This window comes from Camarhynchus parvulus, chromosome 8 (genome assembly GCF_901933205.1).
Source record: "Camarhynchus parvulus chromosome 8, STF_HiC, whole genome shotgun sequence".
NCBI lineage: Eukaryota > Metazoa > Chordata > Aves > Passeriformes > Thraupidae > Camarhynchus > Camarhynchus parvulus.
The window spans coordinates 26,385,533-26,399,126 of NC_044578.1; the positions used below are offsets into that span (position 1 = coordinate 26,385,533).

At 47.3% G+C, this 13,594-nt stretch overlaps 1 protein-coding gene across 1 annotated transcript in view; it reads left to right on the forward strand.

Moving 5' to 3' along the window:
* PAPPA2 (pappalysin 2) overlaps window positions 1–13,594 on the forward strand; it is an 87,816-nt gene that overhangs the window by 16,877 nt on the left and 57,345 nt on the right. The window contains 1 exon segment of the mRNA XM_030952967.1: window positions 10,839–10,984. Coding sequence (XP_030808827.1) covers window positions 10,839–10,984 — 146 coding nt within the window.

The following is a 13,594-nucleotide window of genomic DNA, read 5'->3' on the forward strand; positions in this document are numbered from 1 at the left end:
TGTTTTTAAGCCATTAAGGCCCATTGGGTCAATAACCAGCATTTTCAAAAATCTATTAAATTCCCATTTCCGTGGAAATAGAGCTTTTACAATTGATCATGGCTACTGACTCCCATTAAAATAAACCCTAAATGCTATCAACTCCCCCAAGATGTAGAGCACTAAAAGACAGTTTGCCAGGCCAAATTTATCCCAGGGGAAAGTTGATGGCCCATTATGCTTAAGCAACATGAGAATTGTCATATAAGTCAGGAAGTTTATGGGACTTGCATGGATTTGTCTTCCCTGAGGGGTGAAAAGGGAAGGTTCATGGGTTGAATGACTAGTGCTAACACAAGCTCAAAGCCAGACTCCTGTAGATTTTTGGGATCATTTAGCCTATTTTGAATTAAATTTCAAGTGTGTCTAGAGTTTGGTTGTTTGGCAGAAACAAATGATGCTTTAGGGCTGAAGTGCTGTAAGAAATGCTCAATTTGTGGACCAAACGGTGGCACAGGGTTTTCTATGTTGATTAGGTCTGCCCAGCAGAGGTGCTCCAGCCCTCTGATCACCTCTGTGGCCTCCTCTGGGCTCACCCTGACAGGTCCACATTTTCCTTATCTTGGTAGCCCCAAATGCTGCTCTGGACCACTGCAGGTGGGGTCTCACAAGAGCAGAGTAGAGATGAATGGGCAGTGGTTTCCAAGACATGCACCAAGGTTGGGGGAAGAGCAGTGCAGAGGGAAGGGGTCCCACATCTTGGCTTGGCAGAGGAGCATGGGAGCTTTGTGCTGCAGCTGTCCTTTCAGATTAGGGCTTTGCTGCTTGCCCTCTCTGGCGGCAGCAGCAGCTCTCGGGCTGCAGGCTCGCCGCCGGCGTCAGCCCGAAGCTGCCGTGCCCCTTGCAGGAGAGGTCAGGCAGTCCCTGCAGAGCCAGAGGCCAGGCTTCCCTTGTTTGTCTCCCTTCATGCCTCCTTCAATCAGCTTCAATCTGCTCCCTCCCACAGCCCTGGATTTCTCTGCTGTGTGTGCCTGGTCCAGCACTCCTTCCTGCTGCTGTCTCCCCAAGACCTCTCTTGTTGGGGATGATGGCTGTGCTATGGGGCCATGTCTTGATGCTTCTGTGAGGCCACTCGTGGAAAAGACACCCCTTCCCTTCCAGCGTGGATGGTATTTGTGATGGGAGTGGAGGAGGCAATGGAGTGAATTGGTCCTTTCCTCCCCAAAAGAGTTTAATCTGAGGCAGGTGGAGAGGAGCGTGTAGGTTCCTGTTCCTGGGTGGAGTGTAGACAGCTGTCCCTAGAGCAAGTGTTGTGGGACTTTCTCTTACAATGGGCTCTGTGTCAGGCAGCAGGACCACTTGGGGTTATTGGTGGTTGGCCTTGGTGCTTTTTGCAGAGCAGGACTGACTCCTCCAGGAGCTCAGGAGAGAATGACTACAGGTCTAGCCACAACCATCAGCTTCAGCTTTTTTTTCTTTTTTTTTTTTTTTTTTTGGAAACTGAAAAGCAACTTGAACATAATGCTGGTATCTCAGTCCCAATGAGTATGTCTCAAAAAAACCTTATTTCCTCCAAAGGTATGCTAGGGCTGGTGGTAGGTCAGTACTATCTGGGAAGCCTACACAGACACATAGAGATGTGCTGGGATTCCCAGCACAGCCATCCCCAGAGGCCCTTGGACAGGCTGTGGTGCCCATTATGTGCATGGCATCAAGCAGCTGAGTGAGGCAGTGAGCCAGCCCTGCCCTCAGGGTGCAAATATCACAAACCCAGTGTTTTTCTGTGATCCAAGCATTTGATGCACATGTGCCCCCCGTTGGCACTGGTGTCCTGAGGGTGCCCACTATGGTGTGAGAGCACAGCTGGGGGTTAACCTCTCCTGAGGCTTATTCTCATGTATTCAGCACAAGTGGGGGACCATCCTCAGTTCAGACCCTAAAACATGAGTACCAACATGCAACCAGCCTTAAAAATGATCTCTGCCCTCTTGCCCTGCGTGTAAGCTGTCAACAGAAGTATAACAAGATGCAGAGAGGAAAGCAGCATGTGGCAGAAAAGCAAACAGTCTCTGGGCAGGCTGATAGGGAGGAATTAACACAGCTTTCCTCTAAAGCCAGGTGTCCTGCTCTGATGCCAGAGGCAAAGACAACTCCTTGATGCCTGACTGTGGCTTTGTTCTGTGTCAAGGAGAACTTTGAATGTATGGAAGTCAGCTGTGATGATTGTGGAAGTCCTGTCAAATGCCTCTGAGTCAAGATCAGAAGGGCTGTCTCCAAGGGACTTACTACAGTAGGGATGTGCCATTGACCTCCAAACCAAGATGATAAGGCCAGCAAAGCAATATTTGAGTAATTTAAGCTCTGAGTCATCAGAACTTTGTTCTTCTGGGTGACTTCAATTACCCAGATATCTGTTGGTGGGATGATACAGCAGCTCACAGATCATCCGTAAGTTTCCTGGAATGTGTGGAGAGGACTGCTCCTCGCACAAGTGTTGGATGTGCCAGCCAGGAATGAGGCACTGCTGGACTTGCTACTCCAATCATACCTGGCTTGTAAGAGCTTGGCTAGTGATAGTCTTGCCTGCAGTGATCACAATATTGTGGATTTTGGATTCTGCTGCAGTGCTGGTGCTTAGTGCTAAGACAAAGGTTTTAGATTTTTGAAGAGTAAATTGCAGCTGGCTCAAAGCTCAGTTGGGAGGGATTCCCTTCCATGCAGGCTAAAGGAGTGAGTGCTGGGAGTTTTCAAGAGCACTCTCCTAGAACCCCAAAAACAGTTCATCCCCTTTAAAGGTAAGATAACCAGGTGGGAATAGGACTTTAGAGAGAGGACAACCCAATGAAACAAGTGTTTCATTGTGATCCTTGTTCACCCTCTCAGACACCTCTGCAAGTACCCTATCAGCTGTTTTCCAGTCCTTCTCAATCCAAGGTGGCATTTGCCCTGCAAATGTATTACATCCACTGAGTTTTATCTATGAATATTTTATTTCTGCACTCTTCCCTTTTGCTTTTTGCCCCCTGCTCTATATTCCTACATCCCACACTTTTGGAGTTGGGACTTGCCACCTCCCCACTGGTCCCACTGTCGTCCACCCAGTCCCACTGACACTTCAACCCCCATCCAACTGCTGCCACCTTTGTTTTTTTGGTTTTTTTCTTTCTTTTTTTGTCTTTATCTTGAGCTCTGCTCCACTACCATGTAGTTAAACTTGGAATAGAGGTAGGGACCATACTGTAATTTTGTCCAGGGATGCGTCTCAATTACACTGAGCTTCAGCTCCTCAGCAGATCTGCTTCTTTCCTCTTTTACCCTTATTTCTAAAAGGATCTTTAACTCTTTGTTTTACTGGAGTCAGCTTCATTTCAGGGAATTCCATTTCCCTGACAGCTGTGATGCAGCAGTGTCTGCTGGTCAGTCCTGGTTTTCAATTCTTCACTCAAGACCTGTGTTCATCCCTCATTTAAGTTGATCTGAATCCACTCATTACAAGTAAGGCCAAGTTTTCTCTCTCTCATCTGCTTTTTCATAATTTGTGCGCTGCTTACCAAAACCAGGTCTAAAATAGCATTGCCTTTGGCTGATTCAGTGATGATTTAGTGAACAATCTTTTAGCCAACACTTCCAGGAATATCTAGGCCATGCCATTGTTAGCAGCACTTATTTTTCAGCCTATCTCAGGGCAAAATGCCCTGCAGGCTTTCTGGTCTAACACTGATGTCAATGTATTTCTTTCCCAAATCTGACCTCAAGAAAAGTTGCGTACTGCCCTCTGACGTAACAGAGCTGTGTGCTAGCAATCTGCAGCCCTCTAGCTCCCTTTCCCCTGTAAATAAATCTGTTGTGGAAGGGTCACAGCGTTGAACTACAAGATGTCTTTTTGATCCCATCTGCAGCTTTTGCCAGTGCAGCTCTCTGACCCTTCAGCATCTGCTACTGCTTCAGTCCCATGCTCACACATGGAGGTTGAGAGCTATCTCTGAATCCAACAGGAATGGCTCATTCAAGAGGGAGCCTCCTGGTCCTGAAGGATCCTGTTTTGCCCTCTCACCCTCTTTGGCATATTGATACTCAGCCACCCATGCAAAACTTTAATTGTCCTGCAATGATGGCTGCTCTTCTACTTGTGCTGCCAGTGCCTCAGAGGTGGATTTTTCCAGGCATGTCCGAGAACTGTGTGATATCCTCATCCCTTGTGGACTCAAATGCTCTTTGGCTGGAGTCCAGCACCCAGTGAAGTTGATGAAAGGCTCCTGAGCACTACAGAGGGTATTATTCCAGCAGTGTTGTGCTTCCCGTGATCCCAGGGGAATGTCTGGCTCTTTCTCAGCCTTCCCTTCCCATCTTGCATGTGTTTTGTATCTGGCTGTGTTACCAAAGCCTGTCCAGATGAGAGTCATTTGGATGTTACTGCCTTGTCAAGTTGTCATGATGCTGGCAGAGAATGTTTGTGGCGTACCAGCAGCGTGCTGGACTGGAGTCAGAGCTCCCAGACATGGTCATGGGGATGCAAATAGTCTCAGTAAGTACAGAAGGACTTAAAAACACAGCATCCCCCCAGCTGTTAATGCCAGAACTTTTGGGGCAGGTAAAAGTGTGCCTCACCCAGAGTGTGAGGCAGCTGCAGTTATGAGAATGACCATCAGCCTCGTCTGGAAGCAGAGCAGGTAACTCATCTGGGCTCATCCTCTGTGCCAGGGCCACACCGTGTTTATGCTGTGCTGGTGGGCTTTGTCTGCCTGTGGCAGGCAGGAAGGGGGACACGGCTGAGGTGTGATGAGAACAGGGATGAGGGTTCCCAGGTCCCAGCAAGGAAGATTCATTTATGTAAGCAGAGAGCCCAGGTGTGGAGCCCCACCTATTTAGACCCTCTGCTGAAGATTCACCATGAAGAGGAGTCCTTTGGTGGGCCAGAATGGAAGATACCCACGTTGGCTCACCATCTGGAGGAGCATCTCCCTTCACAGATGAATTTAGAGAGTCTGCTCTCCCAAAATGTTCGCACCATTTGGATCAGCACCTGTCTTCATGGACTGAGCTGTGGTTCAGAGACAAGGTTGCTGTGTTTGTCATTAACCCTTTGCAGCCTTGGCGAAATGTTTTGCTCACATGCTAAAAATGTTATTGGCAGACTGGTGCTCATTTCTGGGAAGTCTGAGGGATTCCTCATTTGTCAAGCAGAGGTTTGGGGGAAAAGGGAGCCTCTCTGCTTGCAGGAAGTAGGAAGAGGAATTTCCTTGCAGTGGTTGAAAAACATGAAAGCAGAGCCAGGAATCCCCTGTGACTTCTTTAGGCTGTATGGTTAGCTGGAGCTGGCTGGGTCTCAAGTATTTTCCAGTTGTCCATGGAGGGCACTTGGACAGCTTCCACCCAACCCCACTCCCACATCCCCTCTGAAAGGTCTACAGGGAAAAGACTCCTATTTTTGAATTGCAGTGGAATTCCTGTGGCATTACATGCTGCACCCTTTGCAGTACCCAGAGAATTCAGTTTGATTTGTGGTACTGCAGGGGGTATGTGCTGGCTTTGCTTTTCATTTGGAGGTGCCATCTTTTGTGTTTTGCTCATCATGGCCACTGTGGCCCCAAGGCTTCCTGTTATGGTGTAGTTGTCACTAAAAAGTGCCACTCTTGCCCCTCTTCTCCCACATCAGGCTTGTTTGACAGCTTGACTATGTTTTCTGCTGGCAGATCCTCTCCTCTCTTCCACTTACCCACCAGCAATGGTCCTGTTGTTGCTCCCAGGGACTTGTGCTGGAAAAGCTGCAACAGCTCTGTCTCTCCTGGGTATATCAAGTATATCCTTTGACCAAGCCAGCTTAGAGCCTGACTTACAACCATGGTTAGGAAGGTGTTGTCTCCCCCGTGGTCAGGACAAAAGTTTCCAGAAAAGCATAAGAAAACAATGTGACTTCTCCAGGGAAGTCTGGGATCACAGGTGGAGTGCGATTTGTCAGCTGCTCAGAAAGGGAGCTTTGGTTTTTAGACTTTAATAAGGTAAGGTCTAGTGCAGTGAGAGCTTGCCATGCAAATCTACTGTCGTTTGATGACTTTCCCCCTTGGTAGGAAGGGGTGACACAGGGAAGATGGAGCAGGACTCCAAGAAGACAATTGTCAGGAAGCAATGGACACAATTGGGTATGTAAGAAATTTGGATTAGATATTAGAAATTATTTTTAACTTGAGGATGCTTGAATAAGTTGCCCAGAAAGTTTGGGAATCCTCTGTCCTTGTGGCTGTTCAGGCCCCAGATGACCTTGAACAATGCGATCTAATTAGATCTGGTTTTGAACAAGGAGGTCAGAATGGCCTGTGGAGATCATCTCTGATTGCAGTGGAGTCTCTGATTCTGCTGTTCTGTGGTGACAGTCACTAAAGCTGCTCCATCTTCTTTTCCTTTTTCCAGCAGCAAGAAGCACCAGAGGCCCCTCATTGACAGCCCCTCATTATGTCCCATACAAGTAAAACAGGATGCAGTGTGGTGCCTTAGTGTCAGGTCATCAAACAGTGTCATTCAGCAGAACTTCGTATCTTTATATAGCCAGTATCACCTGTTGTAAGGGAATCCACCATTTCTGGGCTCACCCCTTCAAATACCATTGTTTTGGATGGTGTTCATTCCCATACTCATGTCTAATAATGTCATTCCATAGCCCTCCCATCCCTAATCTCTCTCTACTGTTGCACATACTCGTCTTGCAAGCTTCACTCTTCCAGGGCTGCAAGTGCTCCCCCAGCCCCAGGTGGCATCACCACACAGCTGGCTGCTCTTGGATGCCCCTGGAAAAACATTGACTTTGAATCTGGCAAACCTGATGTCCCATCTCTATCTCTTCTGTCCTCTGCCCTGTTCTTTGGGGTTGGTTTGTGTTTTGCTTCTCAGTGGACAGCTGTACCTTCGTGTATCCATCTGTCCTTCCTTTGTGCTTCCATGTTGGGTTGCATTGCCCATTCTGCTGTAAATATCACCTAGTTTGGAATACTCTAGTCTTGTAGGCATTGGAAAATGATTTGGGAAGCAGAGGAGAGTGCTGTCATTTAGGCTGGTGAAGACCAAAGGCTGCTCTGCCTTCACCTCGGTGAAAATCACAGAAGCAGAGAAGGAGAGGGAGAGCCTAACCTTAGCAGGAAGCAAAAGGGTCAGGTGCCAGCTGGATGCTCCTTGTCTGACCTGAAGATGCCAGCAGGAAATGTAGTTTGGGGGGAATTGGAGTTGCCCATTCTAGAATTGTTCTGCTCACATCTTTGGGGATGTTAGCAGGATATTTGTGCTTTCTGTGCCATAGCAGGTGAAATTAGGGTCCTTTCTTCTCCTTGCCTGTCCAACCCACCTGAACAGCTCTCAGTGCTGGAGCTGCTCCCTCTAACCCTTACACATCCCTGAACCATCCAGATCTCTCAATGGAGGAAATTAGTTATTTATAATTGAGCCTTGGCAAAAAATGTTGCTAATGTCAAGGGAATGGCAGGCGACAGCCAGAAAAACATCATGTCTCCAAAAGAGGGACTGCAGGAATATCCCTCTGAAGAGGGCTGACGTTGGCTCTTGGAATTTGGACAGCCTGGAAGGCTTTGGGGCTATTTTTCCGAGATATCATAGGTCAGGAATTGATGCTATTTTTAAGTCTGTGTCCCCCGAGCAGCTTTGATGAGTGAAGGAGACTTTCTCTCCCCTCTCCCCCTCCTTATGCTCTATTTCTATGAAATTTTTGTTTCTATTCCTTCCGAGTCATGCCACAAGTATGTCCTTCAGGTCTGTTTATCCTTCTCACTATCTATTCCTCCCGGCCTGCTCCCGTCTTGGTTGGGTTGGAGGGGTGGCGTCAGCGTGGCGCGTGTCTGGGATGCTCAGGCGAGACATCACAGGGAAGGGATCAAGTTCTCCTAATTTGTCCTTTCCGGTGGGGAGAGTTTTCTCTCCACAAGCTGATGTGGCTGGGGAAAGTGTTCTGGGAATGCTGCTTTGTGGTGGGAGATCTCGGGGCCTGGTGAAGACAAGCTGGTCATCTCATCTCGCCACATAGCCCAGCCAAGATCTGTCTGAAGTAACTGAATCTTCGGAGCTCCTGGGAAGATGGGTGAGATGCCTCCAGCCTGGGATGGTCTTTTGGGGCTCACTGGTAGGAGAGAGGCAGCCAGAAGACCCTGATTATCTGACACCTCCCAAGTCAGCAGTGGCTTTTGAAAGCCTCTGCTGTTTCAGGTCCAGGGAAATAGCCCTTGGGTTTACCCAGCTCTGTTCCACATGCCACCCTGCTCTAGTTTATTTCTGGAATCCTTTATTTTTTTCATTTTTTTCTCCTTCTCTTCAATTTGCTGTAGCAACCTCTTCCTTTCTAAACAAGCCTGTTGGTGTAACAGCTTGACTAGGGATCTTGCCATTTCAAACAAGAAAGGAAAGAGGTTTCCTTTCTCACTTCACATGCCTTCTTCCCCTTAGCCCATCCTCAGCTCCATCCTCCTGTCTGTCATCCCATGTAGTGAGGAATGCACTAGTGGGCATCACTGCTGAAGGATGCCACCAGAAGCAGCTTGTTCAAACAGAGCTGGTGTTCCTTCATGGTGAGCCCAGTGTAAAGAAGCAGCTGTGCTCCCTTCATAATCTCTCCACGCAGCTCAAAGATGCCAGTTGCTCCTGGAAGCATGGGAATAAGTGAAATGCTTTCCGCCACCTTAATGTTGCTGTTGGCCTCCTGCTGCAGGTTTAGTCATTCTTATGACATATTTCCACAATGGTGTGTTTCCATCATCATTCCACAGTGATGTATTTAAAGCCTTTCCATGAGTTGTTTTATTTTTTTTCTTGCTCAGAATCTCTGAAATGAATGGCTTCACAAACTGTGGGCCAGGGTCTTCAAGTTTTGAAGACTTAGAGACAAGTCATAGAAATGTGGGGACAATGTCTGCTACCTGTCCTAAGCCTGTCTCAGCCCATGAGGCGAATGGCACAGATGGTGGAAATGGTAGTGCTTAATTTATAGAATCATAGAATATCCTAAGATGTAAGAGACCCGCAAGGATCATTGCAGTCCGTTTAAAAGGGTACCTGGCATTTGCAGCACAGTCCAAGACCTTATAATTCCATTTGCTATTATTATTGGAATTATTATTGCTGATATTAGGTTAGACTTTGATTGTTTTGCATAGCTGAGGACATGAACTCCCTAAAGACCAATGCTGGGACTGTTGATGTTCTGGTGAATGTGATACAGTCTTTTGACCTGTGCAGAAACACTCACATAGAGGGAAGAGTGAAACCTAAATTTCCTGACTGCTACCCACCTCTCCCAGCCCATTACCTTCCTGTGGCCTTTAGAAATGGATGTCTTGGATATCACATTCCTGTGTTTTTTCAACTCTTTATTCCCAGCTCTGAAGAGAGGAGGAGAGACAGCCAGCAGTGTTGTCAGGAGACTTTCCCCTTTAAACTTGCCCTTTGATGAATCTGGCTCCAGAGATTACCCTCTCCTCATTAAGCTTATTTTGGGAAATCTTGTTTTTTCCTCTGCTGGCTCCTCTAGACATCCCAAACCTCATCTGAAAGATCCAGATCATGAGTAGAGGGGGCAGTCTTCTCCAAGGTCCATTTTGAGCAGAGCTGCAAGAAATGTTTTTTAGTTTCTTTTTTTTTTTTTCTTTGAGCATGTTCCAAGATACCTTTTGCTCATACTCTTCCTTGTGCAATTCCCTGGGATGTGTTTTGATGAGAGATGTGCCTATGCACTGCTGGGACACCCTTGTTTTTACCACACACTGCCGTCCATAGATAGACTAGAGAAGCTGGAGAAGACACTTCCCAGCCCCAGCTGACAAACCCTCTCTGCTCCCAACAGTAAGGTGTGATGTTCATTCCTGTCTTGCCCTGTATCAGGGGCAACCCCTGAAAAACCCTTGTTAGAAGCGATTGGAGTTCTGGATTAATTCTTCTCTCCTTGCAACTCAAACTCCACTTTTCTGATGCCAAACCCCCTCTCTTTTCCCTAGCAGGACCAACCTCTGCATTTGCTTCCTCCTCTCATATTTTCTCCTCCTGTTTTATCATATTTTATTACTTATTCTCATATTTTGTGTGGCTTCTTTTGTCACCGTGGTTGGAAAGCCTTGTCTGGGATGAGAACTCACCAACAAAGCCACTGTAATGAGCAAAACTTCTCCAGGCTTGCATGAGTGCCTTCCACCCACACCCAAACCCCTCACTACATGAACTTGCACCTTACAGAGCAGAGTTTGCAGTGTCACGGGACATCCTGTGGAAATAGAGAATATTTCAGTGCTTTAACACGCTCTTGGTTTCAGAGTTGAGGATGTCTCCAGGTCTGGTCCAGACACTTTTCCCTGGGAAACAAAACTCACCAGCCCAGGTTCCTGATGGCAGATTGCAGGAGACACTTGGCACTGTCAAAGCAGCCCGAGTTGGCACTGGTGGCAGCTTGGGTCAGGGGAGCATCCTGTTTTCTGTTCCCCTTGGGATGCCTGTTGCAGCTGCAGTGTGCCTGGAGCTCTGGGCTTTGTGGTTTTCAGAACCGTAGCAGACGGCCAGCCACTCAGCACCACAGGCCCCTGAACACCAACACTGCCCCTTTTCCCTGGGAAACAAAACTCACCAGTCCAGGTTCCTGATGGCAGATTGCAGGAGCTACTTGGCACTGCCAAACCAGCCCGAGTTGGCACTGGTGGCAGCTTGGGTCGGGGGGGCATCCTACGCACTGCGGAATTTCAGGAGCCAGCCGGCCACTCCGGGCCAGAGACCCCCAAACACCAATGCTCCTTTGTAGGATGTCTGTGAGTGGCTCCCACTTTTCCTCCTCGCTCTGTTTGGAATGTGTGATGAATATTTCCTCTCTTTTGACCTTTCAGGGCTTACATGAGCGTGAAGGAGCTGAAGGAGGCTCTGAAGCTGAACAGCACCCATTTCCTCAATATTTACTTCGCCAGTTCGGTGAGGGAAGAGTTGGCTGGTGCTGCCACTTGGCCGTGGGACAAAGAGGCCCTTAGTCACCTGGGTAAGTAACTTATCCCATTCCTGGGGTCTCAGATTTATTGGTTTTCCTCTCTCTTCCTCGACTTGGCAAATAGAGGTGGATGTGCTGTGCCTCAACATTGCGTATGTTTCATGCGAAGGTCACGATAACAGGGTTTGGGTGTTCCAACAGCTGCTGCTGTAAGGAAAAGAGCTGCCTGTTCTCTGAATCCATGTGGTAAGGTTGTGAGATTACCCACTGACAAGGGGCTTCAACATTGTTATGAGAAACTTTTGATGGTGAAGGTAGTGGGGACTACAGGTTTACCATAAGTGCAGGTTCTGGAGAGAGTTCTAGACTCACATTTGGTTTCTCCTGGACCTTCCAGGTCTATCTTTTAGGATTCTGGAGACAGTGCACTTCACTCTGCAGCACATAATAGCAAACAGATCCAAACCAGAAGTGTCAGTATTTTCAGAGCTGAGATGGCAGATTTGAGCAGCTCCAGGGCTGCCCAGGCAGCAGCCAGAACTGGCCACTTCCGAAGCCAGCTGCAAGTGTGTGGATAACTATCAAATTTTACTGTGTTTTTATAACTTGGCCTACTACCTGCTGGAGGCAAGGTTCTCCTTGGCCTCAGAGGATTCAGGGTGGACCCTTAAGGTCATCAGTCCTCGTAGGCTGCAGAAGAGCCAAAACGTCTACTGGTTCCCTAGAATGTGGTTGTTTTGCGCATTTTCTGCTATTTCTGTTGTTTCTCTTTTTCCTGCCTCTCCTACCACCTCTTCAGTTGTTGGAGTTTTCTGGCAAAGCCCTTTACACTTTGCAGTCAAAGTGTCTAAAGTGTTTCTCAATAAGTAACTGGAAATAATTACTCCTGACACCTGCACAGCAGACCTAGACCTTCTGCTTTTACAAGTGCATGATGTTCAACCCTGAAAAGTTTTATACTGCTGTTAAAGACCTGTCTCAAAGTTCCTTTGTGCCAGTTTCCCTCCCTCAATGAGTTTCAGGGCTGTTTTTTCAATAGCATATTGCTACAGCTGCTTGTTGAGGAAGGCAAATCTCCATGAAATTTATTCTTTCAGCTTCCAGAAATCACTTCCAAGGCTCAGCTTGACAATCATCTGACTGCAGCAAGTGCTTCAGCCACACACATTCCCCTCAGACCTCTCCCAATGGCCTGCAAGCCGTTGTACAGAGGGATAATTGGGGTGACTGGTCTCATCAAAAGCCTGCATTTAGCTCCAGTCGCTGAGCTTGTGTCCAGCCAGGGACATGAGAAATGGCACCATCTGCAAATGCTGGATCAGGGCTTTAGTGTGGAGGTTCAGGGGAAAAGGGGTGTTGTCTTGACTCTGGTGCCAGAGCTGTGAAGTATGAAGCTGGATCTGAACTTCTTTGTGTCTCTGGCATGAACTGAAGACTTTGGTTCAAGACTGTCCTTGGTTTTAGATTTTATGAGCTGGGGAGGGCGGGTGGTGGACTCTGTTCTCCTTAAACAGCAAGCTGCACCACATCATCATTTGCTTTGTACCATGCACAATGTATATTACTGTCCCACACAGAAGAAACTCAGGACTGAGGAGGCCATGAATGTGTGGCTTTTGACAAAAGCTCTCACAAGAGGCTGATGAAGAATTTGAGTAGATGTGAAAGGAAAGCAGTGAGTAAAGAGAAGGAAAAGCCTTGGGAGGAGTTAATGGCAGTTTGTGAAAAATTCCTGAGCTTAAGGACCTAGCTATGGCCAGGGGTGGAGACAGGTCTATACACAAGAGAGGGGTCTGTGTCCAAAAAGACAGACTCCTTTCCTTGTGCTGAATCTTGCTAATCTCCTCTCTATCCTGACCTTAAAATATTAGGGTCAGCACACAAGACCGGCACCCCTCATACCTGTCTGCTCCCATGGAGCAGAAATGCCATGCTGATTTTTCCCTACACACATACAGACCCTCCATGCTTTAGTTCTCTGCATCAATCAAATTGGTTCCTTGGCTTTTCTAAGAAGCCAAACTGCCTCTTGTCTGCAGAGAGTCTTGGTCAGATTTTTCTCTGCTTGTTTCTCTGAACTGCACTTTCTTAGATGTTTTCAAGAGAAGCATTGTGAGAGTTTGTCTTCTCCAGCTGCCTTCCCTTCAGCTATTTTAATACTTTGCCACAGCCCAAAGATCACTAGATTTATTGTTCTCCATTATCTCCATCTCTAGAAGTTGTTTAATCTGCCACCTGGATTTTAATCTCCTTATAAACCATTTTTTCATGATCTTTGAGTGTGTTTTTCAGGAGGGTCGACCTCACCTTCCTGTTGGTGTCATCACCTTCTGGAAGTCTTCAGTGAACTTTGTTTTTCATCCCCTTCTCTTCACAATGCTTCTCTGGGACTACCAGAAATTACATGACCATTCATGTGCTGGTTACCTACAGTTCTATTGTTCTCCTCCAGACTTTTTTCCTGAAGAAATTTAATTTTCAGGCAGACTTTCTGAAGGCTTGCGGATAGTTTACCAATAATACAGCCAACAACAACTACTTTCAACGAAGCATAAAAGACCATTACTGGCTTGGAGAGGCTGAAGTGGTCTATGAAATTTCTATAGACCATGTTTCAGCTGCTGTGGAGCTCCTAGAGAAAGACAACTTGCTGCCAGCAAG